The 24731-nt window shown below is 46.1% G+C and overlaps 1 protein-coding gene and 1 pseudogene across 2 annotated transcripts; one reads left to right on the top strand and one right to left on the bottom strand.

Annotated features, from left to right (window-relative positions):
* The first annotated feature begins 9318 nt into the window (after positions 1-9318).
* Positions 9319-18407, top strand: LOC310830705 (claudin-4-like). Its single transcript, XM_083710538.1, has 2 exons — positions 9319-9426; positions 17421-18407. The coding sequence occupies exon 2, from the start codon at positions 17444-17446 to the stop codon at positions 18086-18088; it is 645 nt and encodes a 214-aa protein (XP_083566664.1). The 5' UTR covers positions 9319-9426; positions 17421-17443; the 3' UTR covers positions 18089-18407.
* A 1792-nt stretch (positions 18408-20199) lies between these two features.
* LOC310830583 (small nuclear ribonucleoprotein F-like) lies at positions 20200-20974 on the bottom strand (annotated as a pseudogene). Its single transcript has 2 exons — positions 20735-20974; positions 20200-20492 (listed from the first exon to the last, which is right to left on the bottom strand). The product of its transcript is annotated as a small nuclear ribonucleoprotein F-like (transcript).
* Between the last annotated feature and the right edge of the window lie 3757 nt (positions 20975-24731).

Genomic DNA, 24731 nt, shown 5'->3' with positions numbered 1-24731 from the left:
AATGTTTTTTAAAGGAAGCACTTCATTGTATGTTATTTTAAAAGGAAGTTGGCATCAGTAACCATGGGCTCTCCAGGGTTTGTGGGGCATGGCATTTGCCATAGTATGCCAGGTGCTGATGTCAGGATTTTAAGCAGATTTGGGAAACATCCACACACAAAGTGAAAACGTGTCAGCTGTTTAATATGATAGTAGATTTTTGGCTAACCATAACAACAGTTTTAAAAACCAGCCCTGTTCAGATGTCATATCAAACAGTGGTTCGTCATCATGAGCACAGGCTAGCACAAAGCATGGCTTGCACACGCCAGGATCCTGAATTTGATACTCCAGATTTAATATCCAGTCTTGGTTTGATACCCTTGCTTGCTAAATACAGTTTGCTGAGTTGGAATGTCACAAAGAACTGCAGAAGCTTTAACTGTCATATGTGGAGGAGAGTATGAGAGCCCAAATCGACAAACCATGGTTTGAGCACATTTTGAAGTGAAATATTTACACAGCGGTGTGGCCCACATGCAACGCTAAGCCAAAGCACGATTTAGCGTGAACAGGGACAGAACAAAAAAATGCTGCCACTTCGCTCCTCCCCTGCTCCTGTTGCTCCTATACTACCTGAAGCTAAGCTAAGGTTTTGGTTTACCATGACAGTGGTACCTTGGTTCTCAAACTTAATCCGTTCAGGAAATCCATTCCAAAACCAAAGCGTTCCAAAACCAAGGCATGCTTTCCCATAGAAAGTAATTAAAAATGGATTAATCCGTTCCAGGCTTTTAAAAACAACCCCTAAAACAGCAATTTAACATGAATTTTACTGTCTAACGAGACTACTGAGCCATAAAATGAAAGCAATAAACAATGTACTGCAGTCACACAATCAATCAATCAGTAGCTGAACTGGGTTCCACACAGTCACAAAAACAAAGCAAAAAGAGCCGCAAAAACAAAAACGCAAAATAAATAGGAAAAACAGACTGACCTCAGCGTAACACTCAGAACGGAAGTGTGGCACTCAAATCAGAAGCATAACACTCAAATCATCAGCGTAACACTCAAAACAGAAGCGTGGCACTCAAAGTAGAAGCGTAACACTAAAATTAAGCATGTTCAGCTTCCGAAAAATGTTCGCAAACCAGAACACTTACTTCCGGGTTTACAGTGTTTGGGTTCCAAGTTGTTTGAGCACCAAGGTATTTGAGAACCAAGGTACCACTGTATGTGCAAACCTGGGCTCGTGGTTTGTCTCGCTCCAAACAATCCGTGAGCTGTAGCCAAGGTTTTTCTTGCTCGTTCATGCTTGCTCATTTATGTACAGGCATGGTTTGGCTGAGTGTTATATGCTAATAAGACTACATTCATACATAAGGTAAACTGTAGTCAATGGCTAACTGTGAACACACTCTCCTTTTGAGCTACACATAGCTCAGGCAGGAGCAATCAATCACTGGCTTAGCTTTGTTTCTGAACTGGGGATTGTGAGTTCTTTCATTCCAAACAAGCCCCAATGTGGCGTGTAGGATTGCTCTTGGCTTATCTATCATGGTTTGTCTGGGCAAAACAAACCACTATTCCCAATTCGGATGTAACTCAAAGCCAGTAATCTTGGATCGTTGTCCTTGCTTGCAATAGGGAAGGAGTGAACCAGGAGCCACCTTTGTGTTTAGGGTAAACCATTAACTACAGTTTACTGTGGCATGTGAAATGGGCCATTACCATCAAAGGAGGGAGGCCCCTGTGAGACACACTTGAAGTAATTGGAGTAAAACTACACTACTATCTAAAGAGCCTTCGCTAAGACCATTAAGTCCACAGTATAAAATTAACTAAGTGTACCTCTCTGAGTAGAAATATCAGGTATTTGGACCTGGGGCTTCTCTATATACAAGGCCCATTTTCCTCCATAGCAAATGGTGCCCCCTTCCTCAATTCAAGGTGTATACTATTAACACCCCAGGCTATGCTATTTTGGCACCTTAGAAAATTCCACAAATACCTCTCCTGGGAAATAAATATACAATAATAATAAATTTAGTGACTGCTCTTTCGTGAACCTCAAAATCAGCTGCCTGAGGCAGCCTCCTCCCTCTGCGTTAATAATAGGGTTGGTATCAGATGGGAGATACACTTTTAAATGCTTCCCACATTTAATAAGAATAATAAAATCCATGCAGGCTTTTTTTTTTTTTTTAAAAAAGAGCATATTAGGGACAATTGTTGTAGTGTCCATCCATTTGCCTGGTGTTGTAGTTTTCTGTTTCCGGTTAATTTTGTAACCCAGGAGTTCATTAACAAATGTGATTACCACACACACAAACTATCTGTTTGTCTGTCTCCCCCCCCCCCCCATGTCATTTACAGTTCTTTTCAGACACAGTGATGGGAACCTGTTGACGTAAACCATGGCGTATCCTAGAAAGAGGAACTCAGCTCAGAACAAAAACCATATTGAATATCACATGCCAATATTGCATTAATTTCTGCGGACTCCTGAATTCACCTCAGCCCACACTTCTTTGTTTATTTACACATCAGCCTGGGCTTTGGAAGTGATGTTCACACAAAAGGATACGAAAACAATAAAATGAGCAATAAAAACCCTCCATAAGACCAAAGGTTATAAAAACATCTTGTAGAATTTCCTTGCAAAAAACAACCACCATCAGTGAATATATATTTAACCAAGACAAACATAAATGTCTAGAAGGTTTTTGCCTTCACATTAAAACTCAGAATAGTCATTTATGAAACTACCTGGAAATAAGTGCTCCAGGACTTAAAGCCACATTTGTGAGCTGGGGAATCAGGGAGAAAAAAAGCAATGTGGTACTGTCTGAAGTGTTACTGCAATCACACCATGTGGATGTGTGCTAACACACACTTGTGTGTTTGCTTCTGAAACAAATGGACAAAATATAAGATCAGATATTATTATAATGGGAAGTGCCCAGAATCCCCAGAGAAAATTGCTATTATCACCAATCCCTCTAATAGTGAACCCAGATGGTTCAGTGTCTATCCATTTCAAAACAGCCACCCAAATTAGGGTTACCAGTACTTCTACACACCTAGGTGGTCCTGTAAGTGCCTCTGTTATAAGAATTTTAAGATCTTAGATATGTAATACAGTAAATGTTCATAAATGTACCAAGCAAACATGTACATAAATATATAAACCACATGTCTGAAACCCCACAGAAAAAAACGTCCTGAACAAATTGACCTCAAATATTTCTCTGCAAGGTCAAAGTGGGAAACTTCCCCATTGTCTCTTTCCTCACAAATCCTGTCTTAAGGGCACATTTAAGATATGAATAGGGTGTGAGCCTTTGACCTGGCTAAGGAACTAAGTTTTTATCATTACAAAGACTGGCCAGGCTCCTCAGGGTATCCAATTTAGTAAGCATTAACAGGTAACCTGCCAGACAGCAGATAAACAACACACTCAGATTTCTTTTGATTGAGGTATGTTGTGTTTGGGAGGTGGTCTTGAGCTACGCCCCTTCTGTGATATATGTATGATGTTTCTGGGGGTGGTCTTGAACTCTAGGGCGGGCAATTTAAAATGTCTATATAAGGGCGGACACACCTGTGTTCTGGGTCCTCAACTTCTCCTGCGAGTGAAGGGGGCACCCTGTTGCAACAGATCAATAAAGATCAGGCTTACTAGCTGCTTTGCTTCTCAATATTCTCTAGTTGGCCTCTGTTAGTTTTCTCTGACTGGTGGAGAACTTGCAAAGGACTCTACAAGTGCTCTTGTGTACCCCATAAGGGAATAAGGGCAGATTTCTGTTTATTACACCTCCAAGTGTAGAGCTTTGTGAAGAAGAAGAAGAAGAAGAAGAAGAAGAAGAAGAAGAAGAAGAAGAAGAAGAAGAAGCCTGACAAGGAACTGTGAACGTCCAGGTATGAGAGCAAAGCCTCTGTTCCAAACTGACAAGGAATCCTGACCAAGATCAAGTTGCAAGTCCAACTTTTCAGAAATTAATAACATGCTGGCTGGGGCTGATAGGAGTGGGAACCCGAAACATCGGTTGCTGAAGGCTGCCTTAAGGTTCAGGGAGAGAGTTCCACAGAGGGCAGCAAAGGAGGGTCATGAAAATGTAGCTACAGTAGCCATGAGCAGATTACCTAGGACGGGGAAATCCCTTGATCTCAAACTAGGTGTGCATGCTTCCCTAGGTTCAGTGACCTAACAAGCTGCATGCAAGGCAGAAGATCAACTGGTTGAAAGTTTTCCTTGCACTGCATAGGCAGGGACTGGGGAAAGCTCCACCGGTTGATTTTCTGTCTCACAGGCAGTTGCTGTTAAAGGCGCAGGAGCTCTTCCCAGTTTAAAAAGTGGTGACTTTCTCTCCCATCCCCCTCCTAACTTTCCCCACCTTGTTCTGCCCTTCCTCCTCGCTCCCCTCCCCCTCCCAAACAACCTCAGGAGATCTGAAAGGGCCGGATCTCTCAGCTTTGTCCATCTCAATGACTCATTGTCATGCCCAGGCAGGTGGATAGTTTGCACTCTCCAGGGGGCTCATACAGCCCCCCTCCTTCCTTGTTCTTCAAACAGCCAAATCCCAGCCCACTCCTCCCTGGAAACTGGTAGAATGTTTCTGATCTAATAAACTGCCAAATTTATCTTCCTCCCCCGCAGAGGGGGTAAATAATGTTCTGGTCCCAGAAACCCTTAACCCCTAATCTCATCGAAAAGAGGCTGACTGTTGTTACTCCTGTGGTGGAAGAAAGATACTCAGAAGACTCTTCTTATGTTATCTCTGTGTATGTGTGTGTATTGTATACTGCCTGTACCCACATCCCTCCCACTACCCTTTACAGGTACACTATAAAAAGGTAAAGGGACCCCTGACCATTAAGTCCAGTTGTGACCGACTCTGGGGTTGCGGGGCTCATCTCACTTTATTGGCCGGGGGAGCCGGCGTACAGCTTCCGGGTCATGTGGCCAGCATGACTAAGCCGCTTCTGGTGAAGCAGAGCAGCGCATGGAAACACTGTTTACCTTCCCGCCGGAGCAGTACCTATTTATCTACTTGCACTTTGACGTGCTTTTGAACTGCTAGATTGGCAGGAGCAGGAACCGAGCAATGGGAGCTCACCCCGTTGTGGGGATTCGAACCGCCAACCTTTCAATTGGCAAGTCCTAGGCTCTATGGTTTAACCCACAGCGCCACCCGTGCATCTTAAATGAAGACTGCGCTTCATGCATCTGATGAAATGGGCTGTGGTCCACGAAAGAATCTGCTACAACAAATGCGTTGCTCTTTAAGCACTTTATTGCTTATGCCAAAAAGGTGTCTGGAATAATAATAATAATAATAATAATAATAATAATAATAATAATAATAAATAATAAATTTTATTTATATCCCGCCCTCCCCAGCTGAAGCCGGGCTCAGGGCGGCTAACAAGGCAACCAATCCTGCCACGAGTTTCCGAGTACCCAGGAAAGCTACTTCCCTCTCCATTTTTCTACACATCTTCCTTGCTGTCCTAAATCGAAACTCAAGTTGTGTGTGGAACTTCTGCGGTCTCTGCATAAATCCTTCCTTGACATCTGTACTCCTGCGAGTAGAGAATGTGGGATTTAAGGCTGCAGTTCCTAAAGGCATTTACTAGAAAGCAAGTCTCATTAGACACAGTGGGACTTACTGCTAAGTATACATGCTTAGGGTTGCAATCCAATTCGCAGAATTTGCTGTCTCAAAATGCGGCTACTGTAATGATCTTCTGTAATGGTTTGAAAGGGGGATTGAGTTCAGCAAAGGTACAAGCCGTTAGCCACAATAGCTAAACAGAACCTCCAGGCTCAGTGGCAGTCTACCTCTGAATGCCAGTTGCCAAGGGAGGGAGCGACAACAAGGAGAGCTGTTGCCTTCAAGCCTGTTTGTGATTCTTTTGGAAGCAATTATTTGGCCACTGTAGGAAATGGGATGCTGGACTAGATGGGACCTTTGTTCTCATTCAAGCAGGGCTCTTCTCAACTTCTTCTACTGCTCTGAGGTTTTATTACAAACAAGTGATATATAAATAGTGTGAATAAAATAATTAAAATTGTAGAAGTAGGCAATCTGCAGCAGGGGGGCTTAAGATCTACTTTAAGTGCCTGGAATGTAATGAAAAAAGTTGTGGCTGCCTCTGAGCATGTGAAGAGGGCAAGGGCCACAAAGAGCTGCTCAGCTTTGGACCCAATGTTCACAGTCAACAGCAATAACATTTATATAGTACTTTTCCTTACCAAAGGAGCAAAAAAGACTTTTTATGTATGGAACAACAGCCACCCGGATGTTATTAGCCCAGAGTTGGAAAGAAGATAAAAGTCCCTACCAGAGAAGAATGGCAAACCAAGCTGATGGCCTATGCCGAGATGGCAAAACTGACTGGAAAACTCAGAAACCAAGAGGGTAAAAACTTTATAAAAGAATAGGGGAAATTCATAAGTTACCTTGGAGTCCACTTGCAATGTATAAATGACTATGGACAATATGGTTTGGTAAAAAAAATTGGAGTAGGGATGAATATGCAGTTGTAGAAGTTTAAAATGAGACCCCATGGAGGGGGTGGGGGAAGACCCCAGATTCAGATAATCTCTTTACAGATACAGTAGTACCTCTAGATGCGAACGGGATCCGTTCCAGAGCCCCGTTCGCATCTAGAAGCAAATGTAACTAGCGACTGAACGTCTGTGCATGCTTTTCAGTGCTTCTGCACATGCGCGTGACATAATTTTGAGCATCTGCGCATGCGCAATTGGCAAAACCCGGAAGTAACGCATTACTTCCGGGTTGCCGCGGAGTGCAACTCGAACGCGCTCATTTCGAAGCACATTCAACCCGAGGTATGATGATACAAAGATACAAAGATAATCTCTTTACAGATACAAATAAACACTATTAGTGTTTATTTGTATCTTTGTATCTGTAAAACCAATAAAAATGATTTCACACGCACACACACAAATATATAAAGTACTTTTCCCAAGTGATGGGATGCAACCTAATCAAATGTTTGCCCAACACAACAGCCCTGTAAGGTAGGCCGGTACTATATTTCAGATTGGTAGAGTTGTAGTTTTTGCCCATTGAGTATTCTTGGTTGAATCAGGGCCTTCCAGGCTCACAGCTCATGTTCTTAACCATCGCCTGATGACACTCTTGTCCAAGGGAGGGGAAGAGCGTCTCTAAAGTCCACACAGGAAATGTTTACCAGAGCCCAGTTCTCAACCATTTGGTATAAAAGCAAGAATCCTTAGCATACACTCCTTTCTCATTACAGAGCAAGAAGTCCAGGCTTTTGGGAAAGTAGGTGTGGTTAGAAGGAAGACTTTATTTAAACAGCTGTTAAAAAAAATAAACACATGAGACATCCTTAAGAACTGATCTTGGGTAGGGCCACTTTAAAAAAAGAATCATGACAAGCAGCCTTTGGAATGAACTTGTTCCTTCCTCATTGCATTAGCAATCCACTGAATTTGCAAATGGACACGCAAGACAATGACCACATTCCCACCACAGATTCAGAGCACTGTGGTGCTACTTTTAACAGTCATGGCCACCACCACACCCCAGTAACCTTCTGGGCAGTGTAGTTTGTTAAGAGTGCTCAGACTTGTGAAGAGACTCCTGTTCCCCTCTCAGAGCTACAATTCCCAGAGTTCCTTATGAAGAGCGGATGACTGGTGAAGGGGGAAGAGATTGGATGCAGTAGGGCAGGGTTCAGCAAACTTTTTCAGCGGGGGGGGGGTCCACTGTCCCTCAGACCTTGTGGGGGGACGGACTATATTTTTTGGGGGGAAATGAATGAATTCCTATGGCCCAGAAATAACCAAGAGATGCATTTTAAATAAAAGGACACATTCTACTCATGTAAAAACACGCTGATTCCCGGACTGTCCACGGCCTGGATTTAGAAGGTGATTGGGACGCATCCAGTCCCCAGGCCTTAGTTTGCCTACCCATGCAGTAGAGGCCTCAGGCTGCTCAAACCCAAAACAGCCCACACTAGCCTCTTGCCCCGCAAAGTGGTGCCAGCATCACTCCTCGGACGTGGCACTCCCCCTAGAATTGTCATCTAGCCCACCCCCTGCAATGCAGGAAGTGTAGGTGGGCAGAATTACCACCGCCAAGACATCCTTCGGTGGTAGCCCTCAGAAACCCACCTTGGCAAATTCAGCAGTCTATAAAGGAACCAATAATAATAGGGAGGGCTTGAGCCAGCCCTGCTGCTGCCCTTTGATGGCATGGGGCCTGGTTGCTACACCTACTCCATTCTGGTGTATCTCTGAGTAGGAGTTCGCCTGCCCCCACAACTGGCAGAAGCAGTAGGGACACATCCTGTGTCTGCCCGGCTGGGGTTGGGGCTGCTTTTTTAAGAGAGTCTACATACAGATGGGAACGCACATATAGGCATCAAACAAATGATCTAAAATTAACAAATGTATTCAGATCAAATCATTAGGGGTAGCTCAGTTAGTGGATCATGAGGCCGAATCTTAGGGTCGTGGGTTCAAAACCCACCTTGCGGAAGAGATTCCTGCATTGCAGCGGGTTGGACTGGATGACCCTTCCGATTCTGAGGAGAAAATCGTCAAAACACAAATAATCCACAATACTCCTCGAAACTCCCCCCATCCCACCCTTACCCTGGTTCTGGCTGTGGCAAAGACAGGAATGATGTCTTGCCTCGCGACACGGTTTTCTATGTACCGGGATTCCCCCTCAAAAGAAACAAAATCCAGGAGGAAGAGAAGGCTAATAGGGAGCGACTGGCCCAAGGTGAACGGGTGAGCTCCATGACTGACCCAGGAAACCGAAAAGCCGAAAAATCTGAAGCGCCTAAGGTTAAACGCTATATGGCCCCTTTATTGGCCTCGTGGTTAATCCACGGGGCTGCACTGTATTCGTGCCACCGGGGGGGGATTATTTTGCTTCCTCCCAACTTCTTGCAGCCCGATCCGGGTCACGCTTGCTCGCAAGGAAGGCCCCCGCCGAGTTCCGCGGATATTACTGGCATAATAATAATAATGCTGGCCGAAGTAAAAGTCCGGCCGGGCTGGGTTCAGGAGCGGTTCGAGGACGAGCACCTGGGAACTTTTCGACCAGATCCTCTTCGCCAGCGCGCCCCTTCCTCCGCCCAGGTGCGCTCGCTCGCGCCAGTTTCGCCCTGGGTGGGGCAAGCCCGTCTCGGTCGCTCTTTCTCCTTGCCCCCCCTCCTCTTTTGGGGGCTTTTCCTCCCGACGGTTTTCTATCCCAGGCCGCCAGTTTCACCTGCAACTGACGTCATCAGGATGAGAGGGGTGTGGTCTGGGGGGGAGGGCTGAGGAGGAGGATGAGAGGGGTATATAGCCGGCCCCTCCAGGAAAGTTGCCTCCAACTTGCCTCCTGAGGATTTGAAGCCTTTTCGCTCCTTGGGTCCCGTCAACAAGTAAGCGAAGAGATTTTAGCTGAAGGTGGGGGGGGGGGCTAGTGAGATTGGTGATCTGCAGGGTGGAAATGGGTTAACTAGTTTTACTTTATTTTTAAGGCTTGGTATTGTGTGCGAGGCAAAGTTTTTAAAAATCTGTTGCGTTATGTGGGTCCCGCGGGATGCCTTGAGGAGTGATGCCAGGACGCCTGGGTCCCTTCCCCAAGGATCGGTGTATTAGACAGTATTAAAGAAGTCCTTTATTTATTAAATTTATTCTATTCCACGCTCCTTCCCAAAGGACGCTCGATCTCCTGCGGTATTTGGAAAAGATTGGGACAGATTTAGATTTGCTCTCTTTGGATTGGGGGTAAGATTAATGCGGCTGGTGAACCTCGCGCTTGATCTATGAAGACCCGCGGATTCTTAAGCAGGTGCGGAAGGCGTCTACGGGCGTCTTCAATAAGCGCCCGAGCGCTAATTTAGGGACTTGTCGTGAGATGAGTTCTCTCGCTCCTTTTGGTCTCCGGAGCTATAAGTCTGCCTTCTCTAGAAGCAGTGGCGTAGCGTGGGGGGTGCAGGGGGGGCCGGGCGCAACATCTGGGGGTTAGGGTTAGGGGGCGCAAATTACTTGCCTTGCCCCGGGTGCTGACAACCCACGCTACGCCACTGTCTAGAAGCCCTTGGAAGAGTAAAAAAAAATGCCCGCTAAATAAAGGGTTATAGCGGCATTGTGAGCCCAGAGCCCTACGCGAGAGTAGACCCGTTGAAACGTGCTCCCAGGGGAACTTACGGTAGGTGGAAAGCAAACTTGAGCGGCAAACAGAAATGGCTTTCTTAACTTTGCTGGGAACTTCATGGTGGGAAAGGGCTGGAGTTGTGGGTCCGCGCTCCCCCCCCCCCTTGCCCATATCAAAGGTATCCTCCCCCCTGGCCTCCATTGTCCCAGCAAGGGAATGGGTGGCGCCCTGATGTTTCGGTGGCGAGCTGGACTCCCACTGAAACCCCCTTGAGAAGAAAGAGGAGGGGGGACAGTTTCGGTTGAAGGGCATGGACAAAGCGAGGAGGACGGCCCCGCCTTCTCCCCCCCCCCCACGCTCACGCCCCGGCCCCGCCCGAGGCATACGTGTGGCGGAGGTGGGGAACCTTTGTTCCCTGGAGCGCAGGCACCCAGTGACCTCGTGTCTCTTTGTCCCAGAGGCTGGAAAACCTTCCATAAGGGCTGACGATTCTCCCGCCATACCTGCGCCCGTATACCCCACCCACCTAGCAGGCATAAGAGGCCGATTTCTGCAGCTCCTAAGACTTGCCTTCTGCTCTCGAGAGTTTTGGGGCTACAGAATAAGTAGGGCTAGAGTCGGAGCTTTGCCTTGTCTTCTGGAAATGGGGGGTGGGGGAAGGACCCTGTAACCATGGGGTGGTGTTTAGAAAGGAGCCTTGCGACAGGTGGATTTCACACGTCTGTAACATACTGGTTTTTCAAAGTTCTTGTTAGTGTATTGGTTGATTCCCTAGGGGGAGGGTAGAATCCAATGGTAATACATTTTTTTGGGTTGATTCTAATAAATGCATTGCCCAACAACTCACAAAAACGTGGCAGGCTTTTGAGTTCTCCATAACTCTTCATCAAGCACCCCACCCTCTTGCCTAAATAACTCAAAAGCTTGCCACATTTTTGTGACATTTGGTTGGTCCTAATACAGGTATTCCCAAACACTGGGATAATGAGAACTAGACACCACTTAAGGCCTGTGTCTAAAGTGTTTAATTCTAAATCAGACTAGACTTGTGTTACTTAGTTTTGGGAGTAGAAGAGGGAGAAGTAAGGTTGATTTTAGAGCCAACTGAAAAGCAAGATGGCATTGTGTTTTGGTTGCGTTTATTACACCTGGGAAGGAAGGTAAAGTTGGTCCTTTAAACTAGCTGAAAACTATACCGTAAAACATGGTTGGAATTGGCCCTGGATTAACATGGTTTAAAAGGGTGTGTGATCTTTATGTGATGTAAACCTCCCCTGAGGCTTTAAATAGAAACACACATTGACTGAGACAGTGGGTGGTTGGAAAAAAACTTGTTACTCATTTTATTTGTTAAAAAAGTGATCTTTACCAGGACTTAATTACAAAATGAGGGCCTAGAGCCTATTGCACAGGTAATATTCTGCCTTTTCTCATATCAGAAGGCTTAATGTTTTAGATCAGGCTTCTTCAACCTCAGCCCTCCTGATTTTTTTGACCTACAACTCCCATGATCCCTAGCTAGCAGGACCAGTGGTCAGGGATGATGGGAATTGTAGTCTCCAAACATCTGGAGGGCTGAGGTTGAGGAAGCTGTTAGACACTATTTACAACAAAGGATCCATTTAGAACTCCTTCCTGTATGTTTCTTTCCTTGTCTCTTTGTCTTCTCTTCCTCTTTGAGAAGGAAAATGGCGGTGCTGGTGTGATCAGTTTAGCTCAGGACACAACCCTGCGTAGGTTCTTCCTAAATCCTTCCTTGTACTACCCTTCCCCCAACCTGGATGCCCTTCAATGGTTTTGGGCTCCAAGCCCATCAGCCTCAGACAGCATGGTTGGTGGACGTAGAAAACCAGGCTTGGACTTGGGAGGAGAGACTTGTTGCTACTTGCCTATGTTTCTCTATCATTAACCTGACACATCCAGCATCTCCTTTGCTGTAATCAGCATTAAGGGCTTTTGGGGGCCAAGTACGCAGCTTCCAGGTGAAATCTGTTCTGTGCTTTACTTAGTCTCATACCCCAGCCCCATTTTTATTTATGCTGGCTAAAAAAATACTGGGCTCCATCGTAATAAGCTAACAATCAATTGCTGTATGCAGCTGAAATGGAACATAGTGCAAACCTAGGGTTGTTGGGTTTTTTAAAGTTTAACATCCCAGTGTTTAAAGATCCTTTGCACGCTTGCCTAGGCTTAGCAGATCAAAAGTGTACACCTTAAAAGGCAGGCTATAAGCCATGCAGAAATTCTGTGATCAGATTGCCTGTTTTGTTAATGGAGCAGTTGCAGTTGGCGGGAGGTCTTTCTTTAACCTTTTCTCATGCACAATTTTGCCAGCCTAAAATCCCATTCTGCATTTCTTCCACTGCCCCCCTTGAGCTGCTATTAATCTTGTTGCATTGCGAGATACACAAACTGCCATTACACTTGCCTTAGCGCTGAGCCATTCCCCTGGATCATCTTATCAAGTTTGCAACATCAAGTTTTTTCCTGAGCATGGCTCCCCAACTGAAGCTCCAAATTGACCTGTTCAGTCACTTAGCTCTGCCTTTTAAGTAATAGTGATACTGAGCACCTGCTAGAGTGCCTTGGACTTGCTGAGAAAAGGTAATTCGTAAATAGTTTTAAAGATTCACTTCTGTACAGAGTAAACCTACTCCAACCAAGACTGTGTAGGGCTTAACTTTTACTGCTGTTACTGAATTTGGAGCCTCCCCTTCGACATGCCAATATAAAGCAAAATGTTGGGCGAGTTCTGATAATGGACCCTTTGCGTAATGTATAGTTTGTGTCCAGGCATGTGCCGGTTGTTTTAATGGGGGTGGGAAGGAGGTGATGTCCCATCCAAACCACTGTTTCCTCCCAGAGAGAGCCCAGTGGATGTTTGTAGTGCTTTCTTGCTGTACATGTCCTTGTTACCTGACTTGCCTGGAGCCTTGGGGCAGAGGTGGGCTGAAACCTAAATACCCAGCTTTGACTAAAACAATGAGGACATTCCTCCACCACCACCCCATACAGACACTGCAAACAAGTGAGCCACAGCGCTGAGGAGAATGGCATGTATCTGTTGCCTAATAGTTGTGAAATAGGTCGCCAAATTATACTGTTCTTTCCCTTCAGTTAATGTTGCGGAGTGCCAGTGGCAACAAACTACCTTGTTGAGTCCTGAGGGCAGAAGATGATGCAATTCTTGAGGTCGCTCCTAGGGCAGGTGTCCCTCTCTACCTGCTCAAAGCGGATCTTAAGAGAACAACCAGTTGTGCAACCCGCTGCTATTCTAGGTGCCTGATGAGTTGGAGGGAGGGAGTGTTGTTTTTCTTCAGTCCTGCTCAGTATGAGGAGGAGAAAAAGAGAACTATCTATATCATCTGGCTTTGTTTAGAGTCTGAAGGCTAATCCTGAATGGTTTTGCCTGAGCAGATGAGTCAGGAGCTAGGCCTTGTTTCTGAGTCAAATAGGAGTATCACCTACCTAGGCTATCTCCGGCCTCTATGAGTCAGGTGGGAGCATTGCTTAAAACACAGGTGTTCTCTTCTGAGAAGACAGGATCCTGAGGTCAGCTGCCCCACCTCTACCACAGCATAAGCCACCTGATGAACCCCTCCCTGCCAATTCCTTTAGCAGGTTGCCCTGATTTTCAAAGTCATGAATTGTGGGGACTTCAGCTGCTACAATCAGAGGTAGATTTAGGGGAGCATGACCTGGGTGGAATATACGCACATATAAAAACTGTTTTGAAAATGCTTTTTTAAAAAAATAAAAAAAGTTTTTTAAAAATACTGAATTTTTCAAACCATCTAGTGTCACATTGTATATTATACTTAAAACATACTTAAAATTGTTTTATTTCCAGCTGTATAGCTGAGTCCCAGTTCACCTATGCTGGGCGCCACAGAGGGTGCTGTGACAAAGGTGGAAGACGGGGCACACCAAATTTTGGCATCGCACAGGGCACCCCTGAAAATTTGTACGCCCAAAGTCCCCCTACAACTACCTACAATCCCACTACTTTGGGGAAAAGGGGCAAAGTATATCTGTAGAATTTTAAGTGGGGTTTATGAACAGCCAACAGTTCTTGCTTGCAAAAATTTAGGTCAGCTAATATTGCTAATAAAGCAGAGGAAATACAGTGGTACCTTGGGTTACAGATGCTTCAGGTTACAGACTCTGCTAACCCAGAAATAGTACCTCAGGTTAAGAACTTTGCTTCAGGATAAGAACAGAAATCGTGCTCTGGCGGCGTGGCAGCAGCAGGAGGCCCCATTAGCTAAAGTGGTCTTCAGGATAAGAACAGTTTCAGGTTAAGAACGGACCTCCGGAACGAATTACTTAACCCGAGGTACCACTGTATCTGTAGACGTTACTTGTATATATCCTCCCTTTCCAAGAATATCACAGTGACTTACATGCCTCTCCCCCACCCTCCTTTTTTATCTTAACTATAACCCTGTGAGGTAGGTTAGGCAGAGAGACAGTGATTGACCCAGTGACCTCAGTGGCAAGGTGGGGATTTGAACTTGGGTCTATCTTGGGGCCCAACCTGACCATTATGCAGTGCCAGCTTGGTTAATTTCTGTTTTTTAGGCAGGGTGTGGCTTGAAAACTGCAGGATTGCAGCTCTATGTTCTTATGGGGATGGTGGGGGCTGGCTGACTATTTTTACAAATACAGCAATGGATTGGAAGAACTCTGTATGGCACACATGAGTCACTCCACTTGCATCTTCGCAAGAGTCTTGGGAGATAAGCAAGTCACTTGCACGCACACACACACTCAGCTTAACCAAACAGTGTTCAATGAGCTTCGTGTCTGGACAGATTTGAATTCAGAGCTGCTTCCCTTCTCACCCACCCCACCAAAGTCCACATTCTGTTGGGCGTTTCATGTTGCTGCCAGAGGCACCCACTGTTGAAGCCAATCCTGGGTGGTGCCAGAGGTAAAAGTGTTCTGGATTAATCTGAAATAAAAACATCAGCTTATTTTTCAGTAAACAAAATGTTGCCCTTTCCAGTCATTCTGAAACTACATAGAAAATGGAGAGAGAGAGAGAGAGAGAGAGAGCTGTTCTAGAATCCAGAAAAATAAAGCAACAGGAAAGGGCACTTATATTCTTTAGTGCAAGACGTATTAGTTGTCAGCTAACTCCTGAACTGGCCAGCTCTGGTTTGGTCTGGATCTCTAAGCCAGGACTGCAAACCAACTTTAAATTTTGGCTTTCAGTCCTGGCTGAGAGGAAGCACAAACCAGCATCTGCCAGTTCAGGTGCAGTTGCAAACTACGGGCCTTGTGTTTCGTTTCGTTTTGTTTAAAAAAAGAAGAGGCAATCCTCTGAGCTGGAGCACATGGCTTGCTTATTTAAAATGCCAAACCATGGTTTTTCATGGTATGTGAATTGACCTCAAATGCTGTCGAAGCCCAGTATTGTCCACTCCTGGCTGCCATTAGCTTTTGGAATCTTGGGCAGCCGAACCTTTACTCCATGTGAGACAACTGCCTCAAGTAACAGATGTTTGGGGGTACTGTTCCTCCTAAGGCTGCCTGGCCATTCCCCTCTGCAGGAGGACAAAACATGGGTGTGTCCTTGTCCCCTAAATGACCTTGCTGCCTTGGGTGGAGGACATTATCCCATCACCAGCCTTTAATTAAGGTTCAACTGCCAGCTCAGTTGGCACCTATATGGTGATTGGGGGAAAGTGTGTAATCTTCTCTGCCTTAGGCAGTGAAATGCCTTGGTCTGGCCCTCTTTAGTAGAGCCTTTCCCATCACCTCCCCTTTTACCTGGAAGTGCCAGGTATTGAACCAGGAATCTTCCACAAGGGCTCAGGCACCAAGCTCTACATGATTTCTGAATGCCAGTTGCTGGCAACTGCAGGGCAGGGGAGAGTTGTCTTGCACTCATGTCCTGCTTTTGGGCTTCTCGTGGGCATCTGGTCGGCCATTGTAAGAACAGTATGCTGGACTAGATGGGCCCTCTGGCCTGATCCTGCAATAATCTTCTTAGTCTCTCTCCAGAGTGCATATGGTAGGAGTTGGGTTGTCCTGTACCAAGGCTAAAGAATCCTGTAACTTTTTTTCAAAGCTGACACAGAAAATGCTACCAGGTGTGTGTGACTTTCTGGTGCTTGGTGAGCTGCTTCTGCCTATGCAAACTAGCGATAACACACTGAGTTTAGAGCGCTTCTCTTGTTTAACCTTCCCCACCATATTGTGGGGGGCAGGGCATGAATTGAAGTTTGGTGAAAGAAACCTCATTCCAACCTATACTTAGCCTGAAGGGATCTCTCCCCCCACTGCCGCCGCAGCCGCCTTAAAATTTAACCCCAATAATGGGCGGGCAACAGAACAAGTAACGACGCCTGGTTTTCTGGAAAAAACAGGTTGTATAACTGCATGCAGCTAATCCATGTTCACCGCCCCTCAGTGACAAGGGAAAACTGGCTTGACAAGGGGAGCCCTTCAACGCTATATGGGCTATGCAGGCTGTGAAATGGCCTGCTACAGAGCAATGTCACTTATTCAAGACAAATTTTAACATTTTGTCAAATTGTGTTACAGTTGTGTCTCATTTGAAGGTGGCTCCAGTAGGATATTTCTGCAAGCGTCAGGGTTGTGGGTGTACCACACATGAACTTTGCTGGATCAGAACGAGGGTTCCTCCAGAACAGCTTTTCTCAACCTTGTGTCCCAAGATGTGGTTGGATTACAGCTCCCACTGTTCCTAGCCAGCAGGGCCAGTGGTCAGGGATGATGGGAACTGTAGTCCAACAACATCCAGAGACCCAAGGCTAGGGAATGCTGCTCTCTAGAGTGTAGATGCTTGCAGGAAGGCAGCAAGTGAGGCTCAATAAGGCAACAGATATTTCCAGGTTTGTAGCTTTGCTGCCTCTGAACAAAAGCGACTTCCATTTAGCCACCAAGAGTTGAATTGGCCTAAACCTGCCTTCCCCGAGCTGGTGCTCTCCAGATGTTGTGGCCTACAACTCCCATCAGCCCCAGCCAGCATGGCCAATGGTCAGAGAGGGATGGCAACAACACCTGGAGACTTCCAAGCTGGAGATGGGTGACCTAAGACATATTTAGAATGTAATGTGTACGTATAAAATACCATAAGTTAAACTGGAGAAAGTTGAATTGCACCAATGACCACCTGCATGGATGACCTCAAATGTAACGTGCGTTTAAACACTAAGGGCAAGGTCTCTTGCCCCAGAACACAAAGGGTAACAATGACTTTCTGGGGATATGCATTAAAAGTGTCCTTGCTTGTATTCTCTACAGGGTTGTCTTCTTCACCTTAAGTCATGGCCTCTGCTGGATTCCAGATCATGGGCATGGCCCTGACAGTGGTGGGCTGGATCGGGACCATCATAACCTGTGCCCTGCCCATGTGGAAAGTCTCCGCTTTCATTGGCAACAACATTGTCGTGGCGCAGATCACTTGGGAAGGGCTGTGGATGAACTGCGTGGTGCAGAGCACCGGGCAGATGCAGTGCAAGGTCTACGACTCCATGCTGGCCCTTTCTCAGGATGTGCAGACAGCCCGTGCCCTGATGGTCATCTCTGTGCTCCTGGCTGCTCTGGCTCTGATGGTTGCCATCGTGGGGGCCAAGTGCACCAACTGCGTGGAAGACGAGGACACCAAGGCCCGCATAATGATTGTCTCTGGCGCAGTCTTCATAGTGGCAGGGATCCTTTGCCTCATCCCCGTGTGCTGGTCGGCCAACACCATCGTCCGCGAGTTCTACAACCCGATGGTGATTGATGCCCAGAAGAGGGAGCTGGGAGCTGCCCTTTACATCGGCTGGGCATCTTCTGCCTTGTTGATCCTCGGAGGAGCTCTGCTCTGCTGCAATTGCCCCAAGAAGGAGAGCAACAACTACAGCGCCCGGTACACAGCCGCTGCCTCTCAGCCCCACAGTGATTACCCCAGCAAGAACTACGTCTAGGAAGCCCACCTCAGGAAAACAAAGCTGTCATCATTGCTGACCTGAAGCTCACTACTGCTTGGGTCCCCTTTGGAGGAGCAGAGATGCATCCCTACTGGGGCTCTGCACAGAAAATATCCATCCATCCAAAGAACAGAACATCTGATAGTCCCATGACTTTCCAATGTGCTTGTCCCATCAGTATTTTCCCCCACCCGCAAATGTTACCACTACATTATTGTACAGACTTGCCCTACGGAAGTCAGAGCTCTGCTTCTAGAGAACATTCTCTACTCTTAACTGGTTCTCCTCGATGTAGAAGAGATGCTGGACCTTGGGGGGGGAAAAAGAAAAGTAATTTCCAAGTAGTTCTTAATGATCAATGTGGGTTTTGTTCTTAGGTTTCCTGGATGCTCATCAGGGGACTAAAACTACTAATATTGTCCTGGAGGTCACCGTTCAATATGGTCTCCATTTGGGGGCAGAAGTGGGTGGTGGAAACGGGTACTCCAAAAATGAGTTTATAAAGCTGTGATGCGTTGTACAATGTTGTTTGTAAACAAAAGTGATGTGGTCTCTTTTTTTCCTTTTTGCTAACTCACTGCAATTCACCGTGCATGCATTTCATATTGAATGCCGTTTTATTTCTGTTTTTTATTAGTATGACCTGAATAAAAATACAGGCTTTTATATATAACAGTTGTTATTGGTTATTACTGGTGTGTGAGAGAGAGGGAGAGAGAGAATTAAATACAAGTTCTTGGAGCCAGGTGTGCCTTATCTAATGAACCTTCCTGGGAGAGAGTTAGCAGTACATATTCTGACTTGTGGAACAATCTAACTAAGAGGTGGGGTAGGGAGAGAAGGAAGATAAGTGACCTTCGCATTGCCCCCAAGGAAGGGTGAGCATACTTTGAGATACCAGAGTATGCATCAAAGCCATAGGAATCCATAGCCAAGGGGCAAGACTCCCCCCTTGGAAGAATTCAGTCTCTGCACCAACATATCCCAAAGGTACTCAGACAACTGACCGAGCAAGAGTTCCCAGCACAGAAACAAAGCAGAGAGGAAGTGCAAAGAGAGAGAAGGCTGAGGGAGGTCTTGGAGAGATTGGAAGTTCCTGGTGGGGTTGAAAGTGCAAACTAGAAACTGGGAGCAAATTAAAATGGGGGGGGAGTTAGGTGGTTGGGCAGAAAGGGGAGATATAGCATCGATACTGCAAGTTTGGGAGGTGGCAGGTAAGCTGCTTGTGAAACATAAACAGTGTGTCCGAAAAAGTTTACACATCACTTGGGAAGACAGGTGAACTAATGCCAGTGTACTAGAAGAAGAAAAGATCACCAGTATCAAAGCAATGATTCGTTGGGCTGGTCATGATGTTCAGATGCCCGATTATCATCTTCCAAAGCAACTACACTATTCCAAACTTAAAAATGGAAAGTATAATGCTGGTGGTTAACAATAGAGATTTAAAGACACTCTTAAGGCAAATATTTTAAAATGTAGTATAAACACCGACAACTAGGAAACACTGGCCTGTGGGTGCACCAATTAGGGAACAGCCTTCACCAAAGGTGTCAGACTTTGAAGATGCTCAAACTCGGACAAAAGAGAGAAACCTATGTCTCCACTGTGGAAGGCCTAGTGCATCCAGAATTGGCCTCCACACAGTCACTGACAGGTTCACTGTTAAGACCATGTTCATGGAAGACAATCTTGCTCTGCTAGGGCTGATCCCCAAAGAAGCAGCGTGCCTGAATTCCTTCTAATTCCTGGATCCAACAAGTATCCAATTGCTATAATAGCCAGACAAATTTTCTGGTAATGGCCCTGTAAGTATGGGTCCTTAAGGTAACAAAAGAAGTTGCCCCAGAGGGCAAATGTGGGGGGGGGGGGGCTCCCTCATCTGTCTGTCACTAGAAAAACAAAAGCCAGAGTTGAGGTGTGTGAGAAGTGGGCTGAGCAGCTGAGACAGAGCCATGCCTGATTTCTGCTGGGATCCAGGGCTGTGGTTACGGGAGAAGCAATTCCTTATTGGGGTGTTAATGCTGTGAGCCCCTCCATTGCAGTCTCAGGTTGAATATATGTTCCCTCAAACCTCTGGAATCTCTCACTGCTTTTTTATTTTTTGTCAGAAATAGTTTGTTTATTTTTCTTCCATAGTGGTAACTTTTCTTCAATGACAATGTTTATTTTTTGGCCATAAAAAATGTTACTTGACAAAACCTTTAAAAAGCAAGCAAACAAAACTGGACAACTAAATTTCTTAGCACAGTTAAACAACAACAACATTCCCCCCAAAATAGTTATTCTCTCATTTCTCCATCTTCTTCTTCCACACCCCTTATATAATATAAAAGGACATTACTGCACCTTATCAGAACTTCACCAAGGTGTCCAGATAATGCACCATCAATATATTCTTCTGTACAGTGGTACCTCGGGTTAAGTACTTAATTCGTTCCGGAGGTCCGCTCTTAACCTGAAACTGTTCTTAACCTGAAGCACCACTTTAGTTAATGGGGCCTCCTGCTGCTGCCGTGCCGCCGGAGCACGATTTCTGTTCTCATCCTGAAGCAAAGTTCTTAACCTGAGGTAATATTTATGGGTTAGTGGAGTGTGTAACCTGAAGCGTATGTAACCTGAAGTGTATGTAACCCGAGGTACCACTGTATTTGCAAGCTGCATGTTCATGTAGCCATCGATGGAGATGAGGTAGCCTTTGTATTCCACCCCCCATTTCAGCTTCACCATCACTGGCTTCAGTCAGCCCGTTTAGGAAGAACTTTGGGTTGAGAGGCAGACTCATAGCAACCAGACCAACCTAAGGGTGGCTGCGGCAACAAAAAAATTACGGGCAGCACATGTGCCCGCCAAATCTCTAAAAAGAAAAAGCACGGAAGTGACGAACACTTCTGCGTCTGCTAGTCTCTTATCTCACACTGCTCAGATTGGGGTGATGTACAACAATTTCTATATATTTGTGTGTGCATGCATGCACGCATGCACGTACACATGCGCGTGCGCGTGCACACACACACCAAACCTGCAAGAAAGTATGCCAGGATGTACTGCTTTTGAAGGTGCCAGCTATGCTCTCTCCCACGATACTCCATTCCATTTCCTTTCCAAAGTATTCTTGTCATCCTGCCTCATAAGAGCCAGTCAGCATTACACACCCTCTGAGTCCTCGGCCTCATTGGACTACTTGGATGGGTTGTTCCCTTAAGGTTTAATTTCTTAAGGGTTTTGGTTTTGTACTTAATAATAATAATTTATTATTTATACCCCGCCCATCTTGCTGGGTTTCCCCAGCCACTCTGGGCGGCTCCCAACCAAATATTAAATCATGATACAGCATTAAACATTAACAACTTACCGTACCTAAACTTCCCTATGGCTCCCTAGCTGTCTGGCACTCATCACCTGAGCTTTAACGAGAGTCATAAAGGTAACCCCAAATTGGCCTTTGAAGATTACTACACTGCCATTCAGTTCATTCTATTTTTAGTTTTTTCTAACCTATGTTATTCACCCATCAAGTTAGTTGCACTTTTTCAGTCTTTGGGGTGGACACTCCATTGTCTCTGTGGGTGATGTGCCAATTACTAAGATAAATGTTTTGTGGGTGGAGGGTGCTTATTGTTCTCTTCGGTGCTGCTGGAGTACATGGTGCACATGGGGTTAACACAGGCAAGTAAGAATCCCTGAGGAGGAGAATCTAAAATGGAGAATTGAGGAAAACAGTGGAGTAGGAGGTAAGGAACTTCAGGACTGAGTGTCAAATGCAGGGCTCCAGCCTCCAGGCTGTACCCCTTACCCCTTCAAGTGCTTTTGCGTGGCTGGAATGTGCTCTTGAACTGTGGCCATGCCTCTCGCACGCCTTACTGGAAGATGGGGAGCTAGCAGGTAGATGTACAAACACTGCATTTTTGGGCATTGAGCCTCCTGTACAGGAGGAACGCTTGCTTCTGGTTCCTCCAACTACTGGCATGGATCACTGTGGAGCTGAAATGAGGTTGCCTACCTCTGAGGTAGGAGGAGGAAAGAGGCAGTGGGTCTGGCTGTGGGTGTTGCATGTCTTTTGAAGCTTAGTTACAATTGGGAATAAGCCTATTAAGGGGATAAGCCAGAGGCAAAATGGAGGTGGGGGGAGTGGGGTTTGAAGGGAAGAGGAGACAGAACCTAAGAGCTGTGATTGAGAGGGCATTCTACACACAAGGCAGACCCAATTGAAGTATTTTAGGAGTGAAGGAGACCTACATAAATTGGATAAGAGGAGCTGAAGTGTTAAATTTGGGCAATAACGGTGAATTCTGGACTTCAGGATTGGGAACAGAGGAAGACAGGGCCGGCTCTGTCATTAGGCAGTGAAGCACCAGCCTCATACACCAACGGTGTAGATTTAAAGCACTCTTATACCACCTTGACAATCATCATGGCTTCCCTCAAACCACCCTGGGAACTGTAGTTTAAGAGTGTTGGGGATGGTAGCTCTGTGACGGGTCTCCTAACAACTCGCAGCACCGTTAACAAACTACAGTTCCCGGGGTTTGTAGGTGGAATCCCTGGTTGCTAAAGTGGCATAAGAGTGCTGTCAATGTGCGGTGTGAATGTAACAGATTCAGAGGAGGCTGAGGGAGCAATGGTGGTGAGGTATTAAGATGACAGAGAGTGTGATCTGCATGGCCTGTCCTGGGCTACAAAACTGGCCTCCTGTCCTGCCCACTGTTATATTCAACTCACAGCCTAGTTGCCTTCTGTACATCAATGGAATGAGGTGGGGATCTTTAACCTTTATCCCAGGCAGCAAAACACCACAGGAAAGAAACTGAAGGGGGAAAAATAATCCATATTCATCACATTTTTCCACCCACGCTTCCTCGAAAGCTCAGGTTCCCTCCCATTTTATCCTCAGAGCAAACCTGTGAGGTAAGTTAGGCTGAGAGATAAGAGATTGGCTCAAAGCCATTTAAGGATGCATTCAGGCTTCTGGAATATTGTGTTACTTTCCCCAATTATAATGCTAGCAGTTCTAACCTGTTTTCTAAATGTTCCTTTCACACCGCAGTCCCTGTTGTTATGGAACTCTGGCTCCTTGACCGATATACCAGCATGTCACACTAAATTTCATTCACACCAGAGGGTGCAGAGCAAGACAATGACCGTCACTGGACAAAAATACTACTCTCCCCTCTTTCCGCACCTGCATGCTTAGTTTTTCTGTTCCCTCATGATTCCCCCATGAAAAAGGCAGAAAAGAACTGCATGCCCCCAAATTCATGGCTTTAGTCCCACAATTTTCTGAGTTAAGGGGGTTGCAGATTCCCTCTTTTTCTGGGATCAAATAACATGGAAATGAGTGCTAAACACATGCTGTAGTTTTTGTTTTCTAGAAGTAGCTTTTACGTCACATGAAAGCTCAAATATAATGCGGAAATTAACAGGGAATCATTGGGAAAACAGGATTTTTAAAAGCCTGCGTGAATACAGTCGCAGTGAACTTCGTGGCCAGGTGAGGAGACAAATCTAGGACTCCCCAACTCCACAATGACCACTACACTGTGCTGGCTTTCAGGAGGTGGGAAATTAAGGAACTGATGCTTCTCCCTGGATTTCACAACGTGCGTGCTATGTACAAACTCTGGAGTGTAGAGTTGGGATTTTGCATCTTGTGTGTGGTTGCATTAGGCAGCAAATGTTCTGGGGACTATAGCAAAACAGAAGAGGGAATTACAGCAGTAAGACTGCAGTCAACATATATTGGGGGTGAGAAAGCCAGCCGGCATGAGGTTAGGGAGTTGTGGCACAGCCTCCTGTCCCCTCCCCAGTCTCTTTCTTCCCAGAGTTCCCCTTGCAGCGGCTTGTCCGCCATTGCCCTCTGTTCCAGACCCCCACCCTGTACGTCCCACTTCATGCCAGTTTTGATGGGAGGAGACTCGCATCTCATGCCAGGGAGATCGGCTTCCTTGTCCCTACGTGTCTGGCTGTGGAAGGCTCGGCCTGGCACTGGAATGTACTGGTACCCCTCCAAGAAGTCAGGCAGGGATCTCGCCTTACAGGGGTCGACTGCTGGGCCCACATCCAAGAAAATGGGAGGTGGGTGGTGGTGTGGGGGAGGGGGAGGGTGGATGTCCTGCACTTCTGCTTGTTTGATGAAGTAGAGGGAAGCCAGCCAGCCTGCCAGGTTGCTCTCACTGCCTGGATAGCTAGCACCTGAGCTCATTCAAAGTGGCATGTGAGACAGACAGACTGACTCACTCATAGGGAATTTCAAACTGAAATGGGGGGTTTCCAAAAGATGTTGGTGGGCAGATCTGATTCTTTCATGCCTGTCTCTCAAGTTCCCCAGATCTTTCACAAAAATGTTGCTCCCCCACCTTCACAATTGCAGTTGGAATGGGGAAGTGAAGTTCTTCATTTTTTTTCCCTCATGCAACTTATTTTTTTCTTAGAACAGTCACCTTATGTTTGGCTCAAATTAATGTACCTGCCCCCCCCCCATTAGGAAGGGTGTCTGTAGGTCTTGCACTCACTCCCCCTTCCACAACCTCTCCACGTAGAATTTGTTCTCCCCTTCCCCCCCCCCCTCTTACCACTGGCAGTAGGCCTCAATTTGTTCTAGCTTTCACCCCAGGTAGGGTTGTCATATGTCCGGATTTTT

Source organism: Podarcis gaigeae, assembly GCF_964106915.1.
Source record: "Podarcis gaigeae genome assembly, chromosome: 13".
Classification (NCBI taxonomy): domain Eukaryota; kingdom Metazoa; phylum Chordata; class Lepidosauria; order Squamata; family Lacertidae; genus Podarcis; species Podarcis gaigeae.
The sequence above is the reverse complement of the archived record's forward strand: the minus strand, read 5'-3'. Positions and strand labels throughout refer to the sequence as shown.

What these genes read in the sequence shown, in the direction of transcription:
- LOC310830705 (XM_083710538.1), top strand. Translation starts at nt 17,444, where the DNA reads ATGGCCTCTGCTGGATTCCAGATCATGGGCATGGCCCTGACAGTGGTG.